At 52.6% G+C, this 16,890-nt stretch overlaps 1 protein-coding gene across 7 annotated transcripts; it reads right to left on the bottom strand.

Annotated features, from left to right (window-relative positions):
- On the bottom strand, nucleotides 1-8,687 carry SHROOM1 (shroom family member 1). 7 transcript variants are annotated; one of them, XM_058736625.1, is made up of 9 exons: nucleotides 8,366-8,687; nucleotides 7,810-7,963; nucleotides 3,403-4,411; nucleotides 3,257-3,312; nucleotides 2,818-3,027; nucleotides 2,053-2,619; nucleotides 1,821-1,938; nucleotides 1,442-1,714; nucleotides 1-1,322 (listed from the first exon to the last, which is right to left on the bottom strand). In XM_058736625.1, the coding sequence occupies exons 3-9, from the start codon at nucleotides 4,372-4,374 to the stop codon at nucleotides 990-992; spliced, it is 2,529 nt and encodes an 842-aa protein (XP_058592608.1). In that variant the 5' UTR covers nucleotides 4,375-4,411; nucleotides 7,810-7,963; nucleotides 8,366-8,687; the 3' UTR covers nucleotides 1-989. The 7 variants fall into 7 exon arrangements, with proteins under 7 accessions (XP_058592608.1, XP_058592559.1, XP_058592582.1 ...); XM_058736576.1 differs by having other exon boundaries at nucleotides 1,821-1,953; nucleotides 8,366-8,686; XM_058736599.1 differs by lacking the exons at nucleotides 7,810-7,963; nucleotides 8,366-8,687 and adding exons at nucleotides 5,461-5,626; nucleotides 6,853-6,906 and having other exon boundaries at nucleotides 1,821-1,953.
- Nucleotides 8,688-16,890: the final 8,203 nt, after the last annotated feature.

Below are 16,890 nucleotides of genomic sequence, written 5' to 3'. Positions count from 1 at the left end.
GATTTCTCACTTTGGGGTCAGTTGGCTTTAAATACACATACACATGCCTTTTAGTGTGCCCAGCTTCCAAAAATACACCGAACATTTGCATGAACTGTGTTCTCAGCCCTGGCGTTTACAGCTGCAAATACTAAAGCACATTCTCACATGTATATTTGAGAACTTAACATTGATTCTGTGTACACAGGGCTGATGCTCAAAAGGAGGGGAGTATGTGTCCTCTGTTTCGTTCCACACCAGCACCTTCCTCCCACTCCCAACCCCAAGGCACCCCCACCACAGCCTCTCTAGCATACAAGCTCAGCTGCCTCTCCAGGTCCTCAGCCCCCACATTCTAGGTTTCCAGGGCCCTCATGCCTCACCTTCAACTTGAGGTAAAACCCAGCAAAAGAGACCTGGATTCAGCCAATCAGGCCTAGGCTTTTGTGGTAGTGATGCAGTCACCAGAACTGGGAAGGATTACTGGTGGCAACTGAGTTGAGGGCCCAGCATTCCCTTGGTGGAGACCAGTTTCAAGCCTGTATAGTCTTCCTAGGGATTCCCACACCTGACTGATGCCCTCCAACAAATCCCTCTTTTGCTCTACTCAGCCAAGGCTGGTGTCCATGGTCTGTAAACAAGATTCCTCCAGGTGACACACATTTCTCACATCAATTATTATTAAGAAAAAGAAAGAAAAGACAAGTAAAAAGACCGTTTTGCATCTTAAATTTAAATGCTCCTCTAATTTGTCTCCTCTCCCTCCAACCAGCCTGGACTGAGTCTCTCATCACAAAAAGGGGAAATACTGCAGTTGTAAAAATCCATAAATTAATTACCAAATAATTCACAAGACTTGGGTAAGACCACATGAAAACACTTAGAAGAATTCTGGGAAGACCCGGTCAGGGTCTTCCCCGTCCCAAGGGAAAAGCACCGAGTAAACAAGCGTCACCCCCAGTTACGTCGGTGAGGCGCAGAGAAATGCTCCCCACCCCCACTGCCTGTAATTAGATGAGGGGCGGAGGGAAGGACGGTTTATCTGGAGAACGGGTCTCTGGGGGCAAGGTCATCCTGGGAGGCAGGGGACGACGGCCAAGGTCGCTCCTGACGGCGTCCAGTTGGTCCTGAAGGAGCCGGACCCGCTCGTCTAGGCTGCGCTGCTGGGCCAGGACGGCGGCCTTGCCCGCCAGCAAGGCGCGATAGGCGCGCAGCTCCTCCGCGGGCAGGGCCTTCACCAGCACCTCCCGCAGGGCCCGCTCGCGCCGTGCCACGTGCTCCTTCAGCTCCTTGGCGTCTTCCTGCTGCCGTTTCAGGAGACCGAGTCGCTGCAGCAGAGAGGCCTGCAGCCGCAGGGAAAGCGTGCCGTAAGCAGGGAGATGGCGCCGTGGTTCCCAGGATGGTCCCAGAAGCCGGCAGGCCCCTCACCACCCCGCGCTCCCCCGGCCGGAACCTCTGTCACCTGCTCGTCTGGGTCGCCGTCTGCGCCCTCCCGGGCCAGGGCGCGGCGCACGCGGGCCAGGCGACTGCCCAGCAGCAGCAGCAGGCCAAGCACGCGCTCTAGGTCGGCCATGAACCTGCTGAACCGCTCTAGGTCGCGGGGTGCACAGGTCTGGCCCACCGCGGCCTCCAGAGCAGCCCCGCGCCTGGCCCAAGCCTGGGCCACCCGGTGCAGCCGCTCCTGTTCTGCCTGAAGGTCCCGCAGCATCTTTTGGAGGAGATTGGCTAGCTCCATCTGCAGGGAGGGCGTGGGTACTTAAAGGTGAGGCCAGACTCTGAATTCTTAGCCCATACTCTGGGCTCTTGCCCCACCCAATATCCACCAGCCCCTCCACACTCACTTTCTTGGCTTCGATGCTGTTTGGATCAGGGAGACCCTGACCACAGGGTTGGTCAGGCACAGGGTGGGTGGTATGGTTTTCAGACCTCATCTGAGAAGTTGGCCGGAGCTGGCTGGAGCTAAATAGATAGCACATGGGTACAAAACCAGAGTTCCCTGGGTTATCCTTCCCGCCACCCACCAGAGTGCAGGGACTTAGAATCCCCCTAGTCCCTAGTACCCCCCACACTCACCCTGGCTCAGGAGTACCAACAGCGTCCTTTCCAGCCTCCTCACCGGCTGGCCTCATCGCAGCCCAGACCTCAGCTAAAGGAATCAGCCCATCTAGCAGACCCAGGGGTGGCTCTGGACTGGGACAGGAAGTGAGTATGTCACTCATAGAGGGATCCAGTCTGGCCAGCTCCTGAACCAGCTCCTCAAGGCGCAGACTGCGCCATGTTGGCCTGGAAACAGGCTGGCCAGTGCCCCAAGCTAGGGCAGTACGGCCAGGAGCACCTGGGGTACTGTTGCCTGGAGGTTCCAGGGCATCAACTGGAAGAGGTTTGAGGGGGTCTGTAGCTGCAAGTGGGTCAATGGTCAGCAGTCCAGTGGGATTGAAGGTTGGAATGTCACCATTTGCAGTCCCAGGGGGGCTACAGCATGTAGTCCTGGAAATGCTCACAGAACCATTTATCCTCCGCCAGCTGTCATCTGCCCTTGCAGTCTCTGGGTGCTCATGGAGGGGGTGCTCTGGGGGGACTCCAGCTTGGTCAACCCCCTGGCCCAAGCTGGTTTCATACTGCTGGTCAGAGACATGGACACTGGAAGTGGAAGAGACACTGAATAAGAAAAAACTCTGTCCAAAGACAAGCACTGGCCTCCAAGGGCCACCTGTCTCCATCCCCACAAGCCAGGCTGCCAGGCTCCAGCTAGGAGAAGGTTCCATTCCCCTCTAGAATTTTGTTGTTATGTGTGGGAAAGAGGTATCTCATTCAGCTTGGAAGCAAGAGGCAACTCACCTGGTTGGGTTTCCTGTGGGCACATGGGTGTCTGGAGGTGATCTCATTCTGACCAAGGGGACGTCTTCCAGGAAAACCTCATCATCAGGAAGGGAAGGGAGTCGGGCAGACCCAAGGCATGTCTCTGAGACCCTCTGTTCACGGTCTGCAGGACTGCCCTGGAGGCACTCGGCAGGATACAACACTGCAGCTTCCTTCTGAGTCAGAAACCTGGAGGAAGGGACCCCACACTGACTACAGTGACCAGAAAGGAAGCTCTTGGTGCTGCACCAGAAGACACAGCGGGAGGTGGGGGGAATAGTAAGGGATGTCGTTTGTAAAAGACAAAATCAGAAGGCCCAAACTGAGGGTAGGTGATGGGCCCTCTCTTTTCTTGGACAAGAGCTATGAAAACTGCTTCTCTCCAACTTCTGGTCCCCTGGTGGTCCATGTCTCTCACCTGGGAAGTTTGGTCTGAAACAACAGTCTGGGGGTTTCTGCTCCTTGGGGAGCAACCTGGAAAGGCAAACAGTTGCTTGAAATGTAGCTCAAGTTTTCATTTTCCCAGATGTCCCCTACCCCAAGCCTGCAGCCTATCTTCCACACCTGAACAACGGGCGTGACCCCTCCTGAACCTCCCCAGGGAGCCAAGACTTCGCCTGAAGCGCTCCGACTCCGACTGGAAGGCCTATGGGCGTCACCGAACTTCAGGGACCGCGGTTCTGGATCCTCTGTACTTCGAGGCTGCGTCTCAGACAGCCATCTGATCTGGTGATCTTCCAACTCTGCCAGCACCCTGCGCTCCCGGGGCTCGGGCCCGGCAAAGCCAGAGCTGGAGCTGGCGTCACTCGAACATCCCCCCACAGATCCACCACCCTGACCCACGCGATCCAGCTTCCCTGGCTCAGAGAAGCACCACTTCCGCTGCTGGGTGGCTAGGCGCCCCCGGCCGACTGGTCCCCGCGCGGGAGCCCCAGAGCGCCCCGGCTCCACTTCCCCGCCCGGATGGCTAAGTGAGGCGGAGCGCGGGTGCGCCGCGGGGGGCCGCGCGGGTGCAGCGGGCCGCAGGCGGGCGGGTAGGCTCATGCGGAGCTCCTTGCGCTGGAAGGACGTCTCCCGGAGCACTCGCCGTTGCGCGCCCTGCAGCCGCTGGCGGTAGGCAGCCCGCGAGGCCGGTGGGCTGGGCGGCTCGACGGCCGGCGCCTCCGCCTCCGCCTCGGCCGCCAGAGCAAACAGCAGCGGGGTGGCCTGCCGGCTGAGCGGCCCCGACGTTCCCTGGACCTCTGGGAGCCGCAGCCCACTGCGCGCGGCGGCCGCGGGCCGGGGCTGCGGGGACGCCCGAAGGCCGGCGGCGGGCGCGGCGGAGGCTGGGCCACCCCACACCACGCGCACGTAGTCCCAGTCTAGATAAGGGAGGAGGTCGGTTCCAGGCGACGGCGTGCGCGGCTCTGGAGCGCCGGAGGCCGCGGAGAAAGAGCTGTAGGCCGAGTCGGCGCGCGCGGACAGCCGCCGCAGGTCCAGGCTGCGAGTGGACGAGGCTGGGGAGGCGCGGTCGCCCCCAGGCCCCAGGGCCTCCATGGCTCACAGGTGAGTGCTTAGACCAGCTCCGTGGATCCTGGAAGAACACAGATGGCGCCGTGGGGGAGGAGCCGGGAAAGGCTGGCCACTCCGACAGGGACAGCCAGGTGCTTACACATCCCCTCTTTGGTCACAGGATCTTTAGTGCTGCCATTTCCCGGGTCAGGGATGATATAGGCGGTGGGGCCAGCCCCTGGGAGCGGAATTTGAGGGCCTTAACTATTCTCCCTTAGCTCAGGGGAAGGAATTGGCAACTGGCCCATTCCCTCCTGGGGTTCTCCTGGCCCGAAGCCGCCTTTACCCTGGCACCTCCTGGAGCGCTGAGAATGTACCCATATTCCTTCCCTCCCCAACCCAGTCCCACCCAGGCTGCTTCCTGCCAGCTTTGTTAGCTTCTCCATGTGATCTTTCCCTGATAAACAATGGTCAAGAACGTTCTGAGATCACAGGGGAGCCAAGAAAGGGGGGGGGGGGGGGGAAGACCCAGGTCAGGTGGTAGGGACAGCTTCACAGCCTCCCTTCCTCCTCTGTGTCAGTTATGTTCCCAGTGCTTTATATAAATATTTATCTTGATCCTTATAACTGCTATCTGCATTTTACAGATGAGGACATGGAGGTTTTTAGGGGGAAATGATTTGCCCAGGGGCACATGGCTGGTAAGAAGCAGAGCCCTGCCTGGAATTTGGGCCTGCCTCCAAGCTTACTGCAGCCAGAATCAATTTCCTAGAAGCAAACCCTGCTGAAAGTCAGTTTACCCTCACACCACCCCCCCAACTGCCTGAGTCCTCCAACAAAGCCCAAACTCCACTGTGGGAAACAGTCACCCTCACCTCCTCTCAAAATACTGGCAGATTCCAGAATAATATGGTCTCTGCTTTGGAGCCTCACACCCCAGACTTTGTCCTGCTACTCCTCCTACTGGGACCAGCTTAAAGGTCTCCAGACCTTTTGGGACCGCCTACAGTGTCCTGAGCTTCCCCCCAACACAGCACTCATCACCCTATGTAATTGTTGGCTTACTTGCAATTCTGATTCCCTCTTCCCATTCCAACCCCTGAGCTTCCAGAGCACAGGCTCTGCACTTACTCATCTCTGTCCCCTCAGTGCCTGGCATGAGGTCGATGTTAAAGAAATAGTTGTTGAATGGCACGGAAAGGAGTAGATTTGCAATGAGTGCATGGAGGGTGGCTTTGGTGGAGAAGGAAGAGAGCTCCTTTGCTTCTGCCCACTCTTCTCTCCCTAGTTGTCTTTTCTGGTGAATGGGGAAGAATGAATGAGGCAACTGCCACTGCCCAGGTTTCTCATGCATTATCAGGAGCAAAAAGAGCAGGCAAGCACAGGTGCAGCAGGAGAGGCCAGAAATCAGTACCTCCCCAGGGCCAAGAAGAGAGAGTGGGGAGGAGTTGCATTGAGTGGGTGTGCATTGAGTCTTGGGAAACTGAGGTTCCATAAGGGCTCTGGAGACTTTGGGGAGGGGAAGGGCTTGCTTTGCCTGAGCTGGCTTGGTAAGGGGTGCAGAGGAGGGTGACTGGCAGCTGGAGCGGGTACTGAAAAGCAGACTTATTTGAGCTGCCTAAACTGGAACTCATGGTCACCCTTCACCCCCTTCCCCAAGGCCCCAGATGCTACAGAGTGCAGGTCACGGGCAGTAGGGGCAGTTAGGAGTGAGGATACGGTGTTTCCTAGAAGGCAGAGGCAGTACCTGCAACGTTCTCAGGAGTGGCTGTCAGCTGACCTGGGACCAGAGCATCTTGACATTGCTGACTTGGAGGCATCTTTATGCCCACTAAGACCAGCCCAGCAGGTTGGTCCTCATGCTCAGGTTTGGGGGCCTCTTTTGCAGAGTGTTTCCACTGTCTGGACTTAAGGAAGACCAGAAGCCACTCTGAGTAGCAGCTCCGGTGAGGACAGTCACCTCCTCTAGGAAACCCACCCTAGGCACCTGGACACTAGCCCTCTCTCTTCCTATTCTGATTCCAGCTTGGGAGTATTGTTTTCTCTGACTCATGCTACCTATGTCTGTCCACTGTTGGCTTCCTGCATCTATAGGCAACAGTGACTGTTCAGATATAAAAAAGTTTCCTCCAAAAAGGCCTTGAAAATTTTATCTTATTTGTGAGTTATTGTGTTCACCGAGGATTCTGAGGTCACCAAATAAAAACAGCTTAAATGGATAAGAAAATAAAACTGTGTGCACATACGTTTGCTTTTTGCCCTTAACTTGTCTTGCGGATACTTTTCTAACGGTGGCCCCAGGAGACTGATAACCATGCAGGATGCTCACTGCTGTGCTATGAGGATGCAGCTCCTTCAGTGTGTTGTGGGGTCTCAATACACAAAGCAAGGAGTCTGCACACTTGATGGGCTGCAGGAGCCTCTTGCTGTCCAGCCAGCCACTGTGGCTGGGGGTGGCCGCACCCCTGGAGCCCTAGCACCTGCATTAGTGTCAGCCGTGGGTGGGGGCTGCAGAGCAAGTACCTACATAGAAGTGAAGTCCAAAGCCTAGAGCTCAAGGAGCTCTTCAGGCCTTCTGCCTAGCCTCTCCAGAGCCGGGGGTGGGGGTGGGGGTGGGGGTGGAGGCAGCATGGAATCCTTGCTAGAAAACTGCCAGATGGGGGTACAGCAGTTGAGGTCACGTATACTCATCCCCTGAATGAAAGAGCAAGAGAGGAAAAGGAGACCAAGATGACTTCAGTGTTCAGAGCTGGAGGCCTGGGAGGTAGAGGTGCCAGTCTCAGGAAGGAAGAAGCTGAGATGGGGACTGGCCAGGGGTCCAGTGCTCATTCCGTCTGGGGCCTGTGGGCTTTATAGTGTCTGTAGCAAGTTTGGGAAGCTGGGAAGTTGGGATGTGGGTCTAGACCTCAGCAGAGAGGTCGGACGAGGCAAGCAGGCCAACTCAGGTTTTTAGTGAGATGATGTTAGGGAAATAGATGAAGACAGCTTTCTGGCTCCTCAAACCTCACCAATACAGGTAAGGTGACCAGAAGGGTAGACAACCTCACATGATCAACGATGACCAGGAATTAAAGCACACTATCTCAAAGGCCACCTCACATTTGACCTCTCTATGGAGAGGCTGTCCAGGCCGCCCCTCTCGGATGGTTCTTCCCTCAGAACTAGGCTCACTGTGGTAGGGACACTGCCTGCACCCTCAGTGTCCCTACCACAGTGAGCTTCTGGGTCCAGGGACGCGTCTTGAATGCCAGCGCCCCAGATGTGGGGAAGTTCCGCGGGCTCTCCCATCCCCTGAGGGCCCTTTCTCCAGGTTGGTCCGCCCCAATGGTGCAGCCCGCGCAGCCTCCGCTCTCCGTCGCTCTAGCCCACATGGAGTCCCCAGAGACTCGAGCTCTGGGCCGCGCCGCGCCGCGCGCAGAAAAGGCGGGATGCTGGCTGCACCCGGGGAGAGGAGGCCGCGGTCGTGGGCGGGCCACATACCTGGAGCTTCGAGCTCTGGAGAGTCGAGGCGGGAGAGAGGCGCAAACCTGGCGACCGCAGGGGGCGGCAGAGTCACGCGGTGTGGCGCGATAGCGGGACCCCGGGGATGCCGGGAGAGCCGATGGCCGCGGGCCGGCACATTTCGGGGCCTTTCCTGTGGAGTGCAGCGTTGGGGAAGGAGGGCTCAGACCCGTGCGGGAGACTGCGGGAGCTTGGGCGAGGGGGATCCGCATTGTTCCGCGGCTCGGCGGCCGCAGGGCGGGAGCCGGGGGTCGCGGACAGAGACCCCGCTGCGTGCGCTGACCACACGGCGCGCTCCCCCGGCAGCCTCAGTCTCTCGGTGTCTGCGTCCTCCCCGACCGCTCAGGCAAAAGTACCCGCACGCAGGGCCCGACTCGACCCGTGCAGTCCAGACTAGGCGCGGGGCGAACACCTCCAGACTAACGACTCGCGGGTGCTCCGCGGCGCCCCAGCCCCACCCCCCAGCCCTCCCCGCCGCGGGGCGCGTCCTGCCCCCGCTGGGAAGGGGATCCCGCCGGCCGGCCCCGCTGCGTACCTGAACTCCAGCCCGAGACGCGCTCCTGGGCGCCGGCGGCCGCGCGGTGACATCAGAGCCCCGGGCTCCGGCTCCCGACCCCACCTCCAGGCTCCGGCCGCCGCGGGGGAGGTGCCACGTCCGGCCACCGGGGGCGGGAGCGCAGAGTGGCGGCGCTGCCCCCGGGATCGCCCGCTCCCCGTCCCCCACCCCGTGGGGTCCGCTCTCCGGCCTTAGCCCCGGGCCCGGGGGTTGGACACTCGTTCCCCCGCCGGACACAAGCCTCCTACTCCCGGCCGGAGAAGCGGGAGAGGGGGAGGAGGAAGGGCGACCGCGGCCCTCGCCCGTCCGCCTCCAGCGCCGCCTGACCCGGCGGGCGTGTCTTCAGCGCCAGTGGTGCGCGGGCTCGGGTCCCTGGGGGTCCCGACAGCCCCCTCGGTAGGGAACCCCTGAGCGGGCCCCATGGGCACCAGACGGCCACAATTCCTTTCAAGCTTAGCTGAGTAAACACATCGGCCCGGGGGGCTGGTGTCTCTGTTCCTCTCCTGTGTGCAGTTCAGATGCTAAGTTACTCCTGGACCAATTCTCCCCCTCCACATCCTCCATTTCCAAAACTCGTCCAGCTCTTTGACTCCCACAGTAGGCTCTTATCTCCGATTTTTGCACGCCTTTTCTCCATTTCTCCTACTACCCGCATTAATCTAGGCCCTCTGGCCAGCCACCTGAACCACAGGGGGTGCATTGTGTATTAGCTTCTGCTGCCTTCTGTGGGTCCATTAGGAGCTGCACGTAAGCAAGTCTCCTGTGGCTTGGATAGAGGTCACTCTAGGCTTGGAGTCTTTGCCTTTGGGGTTCTCCGGACTTCAGAGATGCTCTAAATTCACTGCCAATAGCAGTGCTTTCCTCCCTGCTAGACCTCAGCCTTCCTTGTCCCTACTTCACAAACCTCTATCCTGTGACTACTGGCTCTGCCAAGAAATGCTCCATCCCTAGAAGGGACTAAGGGGCCCTTTGCTGAGCACTTTCAGTTCTCCAGTGCCTGAGGGCAGGGACTGTGTCCCCCATCCTGGCATCCTTGAATGATAAGTTTTGCTGGTGGCAATAGCAAGGACCCAGAATTCAGACCAAGGATCAAACCTACCACTTTGTGGTGGCACTGGGAAACTGAGGAACTCTGTCTGCTTGGATCTTCTAGGGAATGGAGACAACAGACACCTGAGCCTGGCTTCTCATTGTGCCCTTCTGTCTCTGCTCCTTTTTTTTTTTTAATGTTTATTTATTTTTGAGACAGAGACAGAGCATGAACGGGGGAGGGTCAGAGAGAGGGAGACACAGAATCTGAAACAGGCTCCAGGCTCTGAGCTGTCAACACAGAGCCTGACGCGGGGCTCGAATTCACGGACCGAGAGATCATGACCTGAGACGAAGTCAGACGCTTAACCGACTGAGCCACCCAGGCGCCCCCCTTTTTTTTTTTTTTAATGTTTATTTATTTTGATAGAGATTGAGAGGGAGAGCAGGAGCAGGGGAGAGAGGAAGAGAGAGACGCAGACAGAGAATCCCAAGCAGGCTCTGCTCTGTCAGCACAGAGCCCAATGGTGGCCCAAACTCATGAACTGTGAGATCATGACCTGAGCCAAAGTTGAAGTCTGATGCTTAACCGACTGAGCCATCCAGGCAACCCTGTCTCTGCTCCTTCTTCAAACACCACCCCTATTGAGGCATCAGCTTTAGCTGGAACTGGAGCCCTGGGCTATAAGACAGTGGCTCAGAACTTCTTGGCTTTGAAAGCCTTCCTCTTTTAAGCTCCTGATCCACATGGTTGGTGGCAGAGCAATATTACAATAGAGGGAACACATCTCAGCAACTAAAAGCCAATTCAAAATTGCTCAAGTTTTTAATTTGTATTTTCAATTTTATATTGGAAAAAAATCTTTATTGAAAACCACAAAGTGGACATAGTGTCCACAGCAATTTTTATTAACCCACTCAACCTTCCTGCTCCCTTACTTCTCTTGCATACTCTACAGAAGCTCTGTAGTTACCTCCCAGAAAACTGAAATCCTGTCCACCCACTTCTGTCCTTGACTCCTCTCTTCTGCCTTTTCTGACATCTGGAAGTTGACCTGGTCTTATGTGCTAGACATCGGTGTTGCTAGGAGCTGAGCTGACATTCATAGTTTTCCTGTTGCACATAGTCAATTCCACAGGACATCAGCATCAGACAAGGCCATCTGTAACCATGACGGGTCAAGACAAAAACAGAACCATTCTGTAATCGTATCTGAACACAGACAATCCATGAACATTGTCCACATCGTAAAAATGACTTGGGGTGCCTGGGGGGCTCAGTTGGTTAAACCTCCGACTCTTGATTTCGGCCCAGGTCATGATCTCAGGGTTCATGAGATCCAGCCCCACATTGGGCTCTGCACTGACACTGAGGAGCCTTCTGGGGACTCTCTCTCTCCCTCTCCCTCTCTGCCCTTCCACTACTTGTGCGCATATGCTCTCTCAAAATAAATAAATAAACTAAAAGAAAAAAAAAAGACCAAACATCCTTGTGTCCTGGCTAATATGAGTGACTGCTGTTTCTTCACCAATGGCAGATTTAGTTTCACTCTCCTTGTTGCTCCTGCTAGATCGGACTCATTGCTACACCCAATCATGGAATTACTCCTCCTTCCTGAGGCATCAAACACTGAGAAAAGTCCTGCTGCTTTAACTCTCTCCAAAGTCACTAACACAAGCCCAAATCCTGTAAGTCCTTTCTAACAGTGTCTTACTGAGATGCCCAGTGGTTCCTCGTGCCATGTGTTCCCCATCATTGCAGCAATCAATGTACGCAGTTTGTTCAACTGCAGGTGTGTACCTGGCGGTCTTTGACTGGAGAGCATTAAGAATTCCTAGCTCTTTATTACAAAAGTTCAAAGAATCTTGGAGGAGGGGAAGAAGAAACTGCTGCCAAGTTTGAGTCTCCTTTAGTGGTGGTGGAGGCCATGAAGAAAGTGGAGGCGGGGCGCCTGGGTGGCGCAGTCGGTTAAGCGTCCGACTTCAGCCAGGTCACGATCTCGCGGTCCGTGAGTTCGAGCCCTGCGTCAGGCTCTGGGCTGATGGCTCGGAGCCTGGAGCCTGTTTCCGATTCTGTGTCTCCCTCTCTCTCTGCCCCTCCCCCGTTCATGCTCTGTCTCTCTCTGTCCCAAAAATAAATAAAAAAAAATTAAAAAAAAAAAAAAAAGAAAGTGGAGGCATGTACATATTTATGACATTTTTCTACAACATGAAAAAACAAATGCCTGTGCCCCTCTGTAATTCAGTATTTTCCCAGGCCTGGGAGAGGTCTTTTTTTCCTTAAATTTATTTATTTATTTTGAGAGAGACGAAGCGAATGTGAGTGGGGAGGGACAGCGAGAGAGTAGAGGGAGAATCCCAAGCAGGCTCTATGTGGTCTGTGCGGTCAGTGTGCAGAGCCCAACGCAGGGCTCGAACCCATGAAACCATGAGATCATGACCTGAGCTGAAATCGAGTAGAGAGCTTAACCAACTCTGCCACCCAGGCATCCCTGGGAGAGGACTTTTAAAGAGCCTAAGGTGACTGTGCTTAGCTGGTGTTGAAACCACAGATCTCACCATTAGGTCAGGCCTTATCTCAAGGAACTGATGGGTGGAAAGGTGGTGGGCCTCATTCCACATGGCTTGGCACTTGTAATCTGAACTGTTGGAACCATACCTAAGTAACTGCCCACGTCCCAAGTCTCCCACAGATTCCTGCCCCCCTCCCCCCCGCTGTGGATTTGGGTAATATGTTGTGACAATGGTATAAATACTAAAGGCTATGTCCTTCCTGCCAGGCACTGTGCCAAATCTGTGTTACTCATCTTTTTAACCCTGTTATTCCTGAGAAGTAGGTACCATTATACCCTCAGTTTACAAGTGAGGAGACTGAGGCTTGGGGAGATTAAATATCTTGGTCAAATGGCTCATAAGAAGTAGAGGCAAAACCCCATGATGGCTGGTTCCAAAGACCATGGTCACATGACCAGTGAAAAGAACTGCAAGATGTGGATGTCCAAGGATAGCTTTCCTATCCATGCAGGAGAAGAGGATTTAGACTTCAGATTGCGCAGGACTAGAGAGTAATTGGGGAAGATGAGAAGTAAGTAGCACCAAGACCCCAGTCAGAATGTCCTTCTCTCTTTGTGTCCTCAACAGTCTAACATGCACCTGAGCTAGGTTTCATATGTAGTTTCCATGTGTTTATTGTAAAGGGCTTGTAAAAACATTTCTTTCCAGAGGTACCTTTCAAGGTTTCCTGTAACTTAATTTTGGGGGGTGTTTATTTATTTTTGAGAGAAAGAGAGAAAGCTCGGGGAGGGGCAGAGAGAAAAGGAGACACAGAATGTGAAACAGGCTCCAGGCTCTATGCTGACAGCAGAGAGCCCAATGCGGGGCTTAAACTCACAAGCTGTGAGATCATGACCCGAGCCGAAGTCAGACACTTAACCTACTGAGCCACCCAGGTGCCACTGACTTTTTAATTTGAAGTTATATCTCGGAGCTCATTCACTATCAATACCTGGCACTGTATCATTCTTTTTAATAGGTACCAGATTCTCCATTGCATGGGCATAAATACATTGGGCTGTCAATGGACATTTAGGTTAATCCTGTATTTTGCTATTACTAATTTTCTAATGAAGACCCCTGGTCATATATCTTTGCTCATACTTGTTTGTAGGATAAATTCCTAAAAGATTAATTGGAAGGGGACCCTCCCAGCCACTTCAGCTGACACCATACCAATTAGAGGAGAACCACCAACCTAATCATTCCTCAATTTCTGACCCTCAAAATCACGAGCAAAATAATTATAAATGTCATGAAGTTTTGGAGTAGTTTGTTACATACTAAGAGATACATGTAACAAGGTATGTGAATTTTCAAATATGATTGATATTGTTAAATTTCTTCCAAAGAGGCTGTACCAATCTACATTTCTGTCGATGTATGAGAATGCCTATTTTCCTGCATCCTCATTAATAAAGAGTATTATTAAAATTTGATGCCTGAAATCTGAAAGGCAAAAATAGTATCTCGCAGCTTTCATTTACGTCTTTAATAAATGAAATTGCACATCATTTTGTACATTTAAAAGCCATTTGTATTAACTTTTGTGATCTGTCAATTCCCTTTGCTCATTTTTCTATTTGATTGTCTTCTTATTGATTTATAAGATCTCTTCATATAAGCAATGAACTTTTTTTTTCCCTTGTGTGTGGACAATATTTTCCCAACCTTATGTCTTTTGACTTGGTGGTGGCAATAAATCTATAGACATGGTTGAATCAAAAGATTTATCTTTCTTTTAGACAGCAACTATATAGCTGTCTTAATAATTCAGAGATAGTCACGAAATGGTTAAAATGCAGTGGAAGCTAGAAATCTTTCAACAAAATCAGATTGTCTATTTTTAGACATCCAACAAAGCATGAATCATTGCTTATACACAAATCTTTACCTAAATTATAAATGTTCTCTTGGAGCCAGTTTGTTTGCTTTCTAATTATACAGTGAGTTCACCACACTAGTTTAAAGACAGGGCTTTACAGAAAGACAGCCAAAAGAAGAGAACGGAGCCCACCCTCTCCCGTAGCAGCTTCTGATGGGTAAGGGGTCCGGGCAAGGCTGGGTAGGGACGAGCTATCGTGGGATTAAACGAAAGTTCTCTTTCAGATCAGCAGGTCTTGGGTAGGAATGTTGGGCTGTCACATTCCTATTGAGTACACATATATCACCTTTTCCCTACAGGCAGTGGATGATATCTCAACCTCTGTTTGCTTTCACCATAATAATCCAGCTTTTCTCTGCTAGTGTGGCCTCAGACCTAAGACAATTCCATCTTCCTGGTCTGCCTTCGTTCAAATGTTACCCACATAGCCTTGGAAAAGAGACGTTAAATGAGAAAGATATAGAGAGAAGCTTCTCTTCTCCTTTTCCTACAGTGGACCCGGGACAGATATGTGGCAGTCAAGTGAGATTTTCTATTTTGTTCTTCTCATCTCCTGGGACCCAGATGAAAAGTGTCAGCTAAGCTTCATTTTGTTTCTCAAGAATATAAACTCAGACCCTGAACAAGAACCCCGGAGAAGAGCCTTGCCTGGAAACGACAACAGCTGGCTCAAGCCCAGGAAAGGCCAACTTGCCTCTTCTGTGCTGGGGCACTAACAAGGCATGGGATAGTCTCCAAAGGGCTGGCTCCCAAAAGTGACCTTTGTTTGAGCTAAATGTCCCAGGGCTCTGCCTGCCAAGAAGTCACCTGGTCAGCATTTTCAAGGGGAGAGCAATCCGGTTCTAGAGCTCTGGGCCTGGAGCTGTACCCAAAAGCCACGTGCTGAACTTGGGGCAGGATTGGGCCATGTGCATGTGGAGTGAGTTGGCTCTGGAAGCAGATCATTCGGGTACTTAACATTTAGGTAGGAAATGTTGCTGATTTTTTTTTTAATGTTTATTTATTTTGAGAGAGAGAGCGTGAGTGGAGGAGGGGCAGAGAGAGAGAGGGAGAAGGAGAATCCCAAGCAGGTGCTGCTGCACTGTCAGCACAGAGCCTGGCGTGGGGCTCCATCTCACAAACCATGAGAACATGGCCTGAGCCAAAACCAACTCAGATGCTTAACCCACTGACCCACCCAGGCACCCCGAAATGTTGCTGATTTTAACTGATGCATCTGATCAGTAACTCACACAAAGGAGACTTCGTCCTGGAACCTATGGGTGCATGTGTCCAGTTCCATCTTGGTCCGTGTGTTTTTAGGACCCTGTCGGGGGTGAATGTGACAACACACACAGTGTCTAGTTGGCTGCTCTTTGTACTTCAAGGGAAGCATCAAGTTAGGGGAAAAAAGAGAAAAGTAAAGAAAAACCAAGGTATAAAGTTAGTTTTGACTGTCCTAGCATATCAGGCAACACAATGAAGGGGGATTAGATCTATTTATTGAGTGACACCAAAGGAATTCTGGGGTTAAATAGCCACTAACAGCAATTGCCTGGAGGAAACAGAGATGGCCCATAGACAGGCTTATTGGCCACCCTGTGATTTCTCACCATAGAACAGAGATGTGTTCTCCAATTCAGTGTGTCCCAGGTATAGGAAAACCAGCATAGGGGGAAGAAGAGTGTGAGCTCACAACCTGGCAGACTGAGTGTGAATACCAGTAGCTGTATGACCCTGGAGAAACCCTAACCTTCCCGGAACTCCATTTCCTAGTCTGTAAAACAGGGATGTGACTATGCATTTGGCAGGTAAAGATTAAATGAGATTTCATCACGTATATTCAATGGCAGGCTCGTAGTTGGCCATCAGTAAAAGGTATCAGATATATTATTATTCCTCACTTCAGCCTCCCCTGTGGGGAATACAGTCTCCACTAAATCCTACCCTCAATTTCATCTTGAAGTGTTGGTTTATACTCCAGGGGTTTCCCATGGTTGTTGGTAGCTTACTACTAAATTTTGCTTACTAGGGGCACTTGGGTGGCTCAGTCAGTTAAGTGTCTGACTCCAGCTCAGGAGATGATCTCGCAGTTCACGAGTTCAAGCCCCGCGACAGGCTCTGTACTGACAGCTCAGATCCTGGAGCCTGCTTCGGATTCTGTGTCTCCCTCTCTCTCTGCCCCTCCTCTACTTGTGCTCTGTCTCTCCCTCAAAAATAAATACTAAATATTGAAAATTTTTTTTTAATTTTTGCTTACTACTCCTCCAAACAGGGCTGCAGGGGACATCCAAACACTTTTTTCTTGGGAGGAATCCCAGGTTATGTGGGCGAGACAGGGCCCCTCCTTTGAAAGCCAACCAGCCACAATATAGCCCTGAGATCTGGGCTTGACCAATCTAATGTCCCTGCCAGGACTGGGATTCTTCTATGAGTGACATAGAGACACAAGGATAGGTGAAAAACTACCAAAAGTGTGCGAGTGCAATGATACTGGAGGTGGGGGCTACCTGTTTCCTGCTCTTGCCGCCTAGTCTCCTTTGGATCCTATTTTCATCGTCTACTTCTCCTCTCTAGTCAACTTGGTGAATGACCACACTTCTTTCCAATACATTCCTTTTTTCTGAGTGAGTCAGGCACAATGGTTGCTATTGCCTGAAACCAAAAAGTTTCTGATACAGAGCCAAGACCTCTTTGAACACAGGGACATCAATGTTAGGCCAGGAGAAAATCTAGCCAGATTTGAGTGCTGCAAGCTACTCTTTCCCTGGAAGAAGTAACCACCAGGAAAGAGGGCAAGAGAGATCTCCCACAGCTTCCTGGGGGCTAGGGGATGCAATCCTGGCCCTTTGATGTGGCTAGAGACACTTGAACAAATCTTGCACAGTCTCAAAACCAGCAACTCAGGAAATAGGATAAAGCAGTGCAGGAGAAACACAAGTCAGCCAAGTTCCTGGTTCAAAGTCACAAATATCTGCTACAAAAAGGAAAACAAGATTTCCCTTAGCAAACATAAAATCAAAGACAAGAAGATTTCAATCGGTTGCTTTTTCCTATT

This window comes from Neofelis nebulosa, chromosome 1, assembly GCF_028018385.1.
Source record: "Neofelis nebulosa isolate mNeoNeb1 chromosome 1, mNeoNeb1.pri, whole genome shotgun sequence".
NCBI lineage: Eukaryota > Metazoa > Chordata > Mammalia > Carnivora > Felidae > Neofelis > Neofelis nebulosa.
The sequence above is the reverse complement of the archived record's forward strand: the minus strand, read 5'-3'. Positions and strand labels throughout refer to the sequence as shown.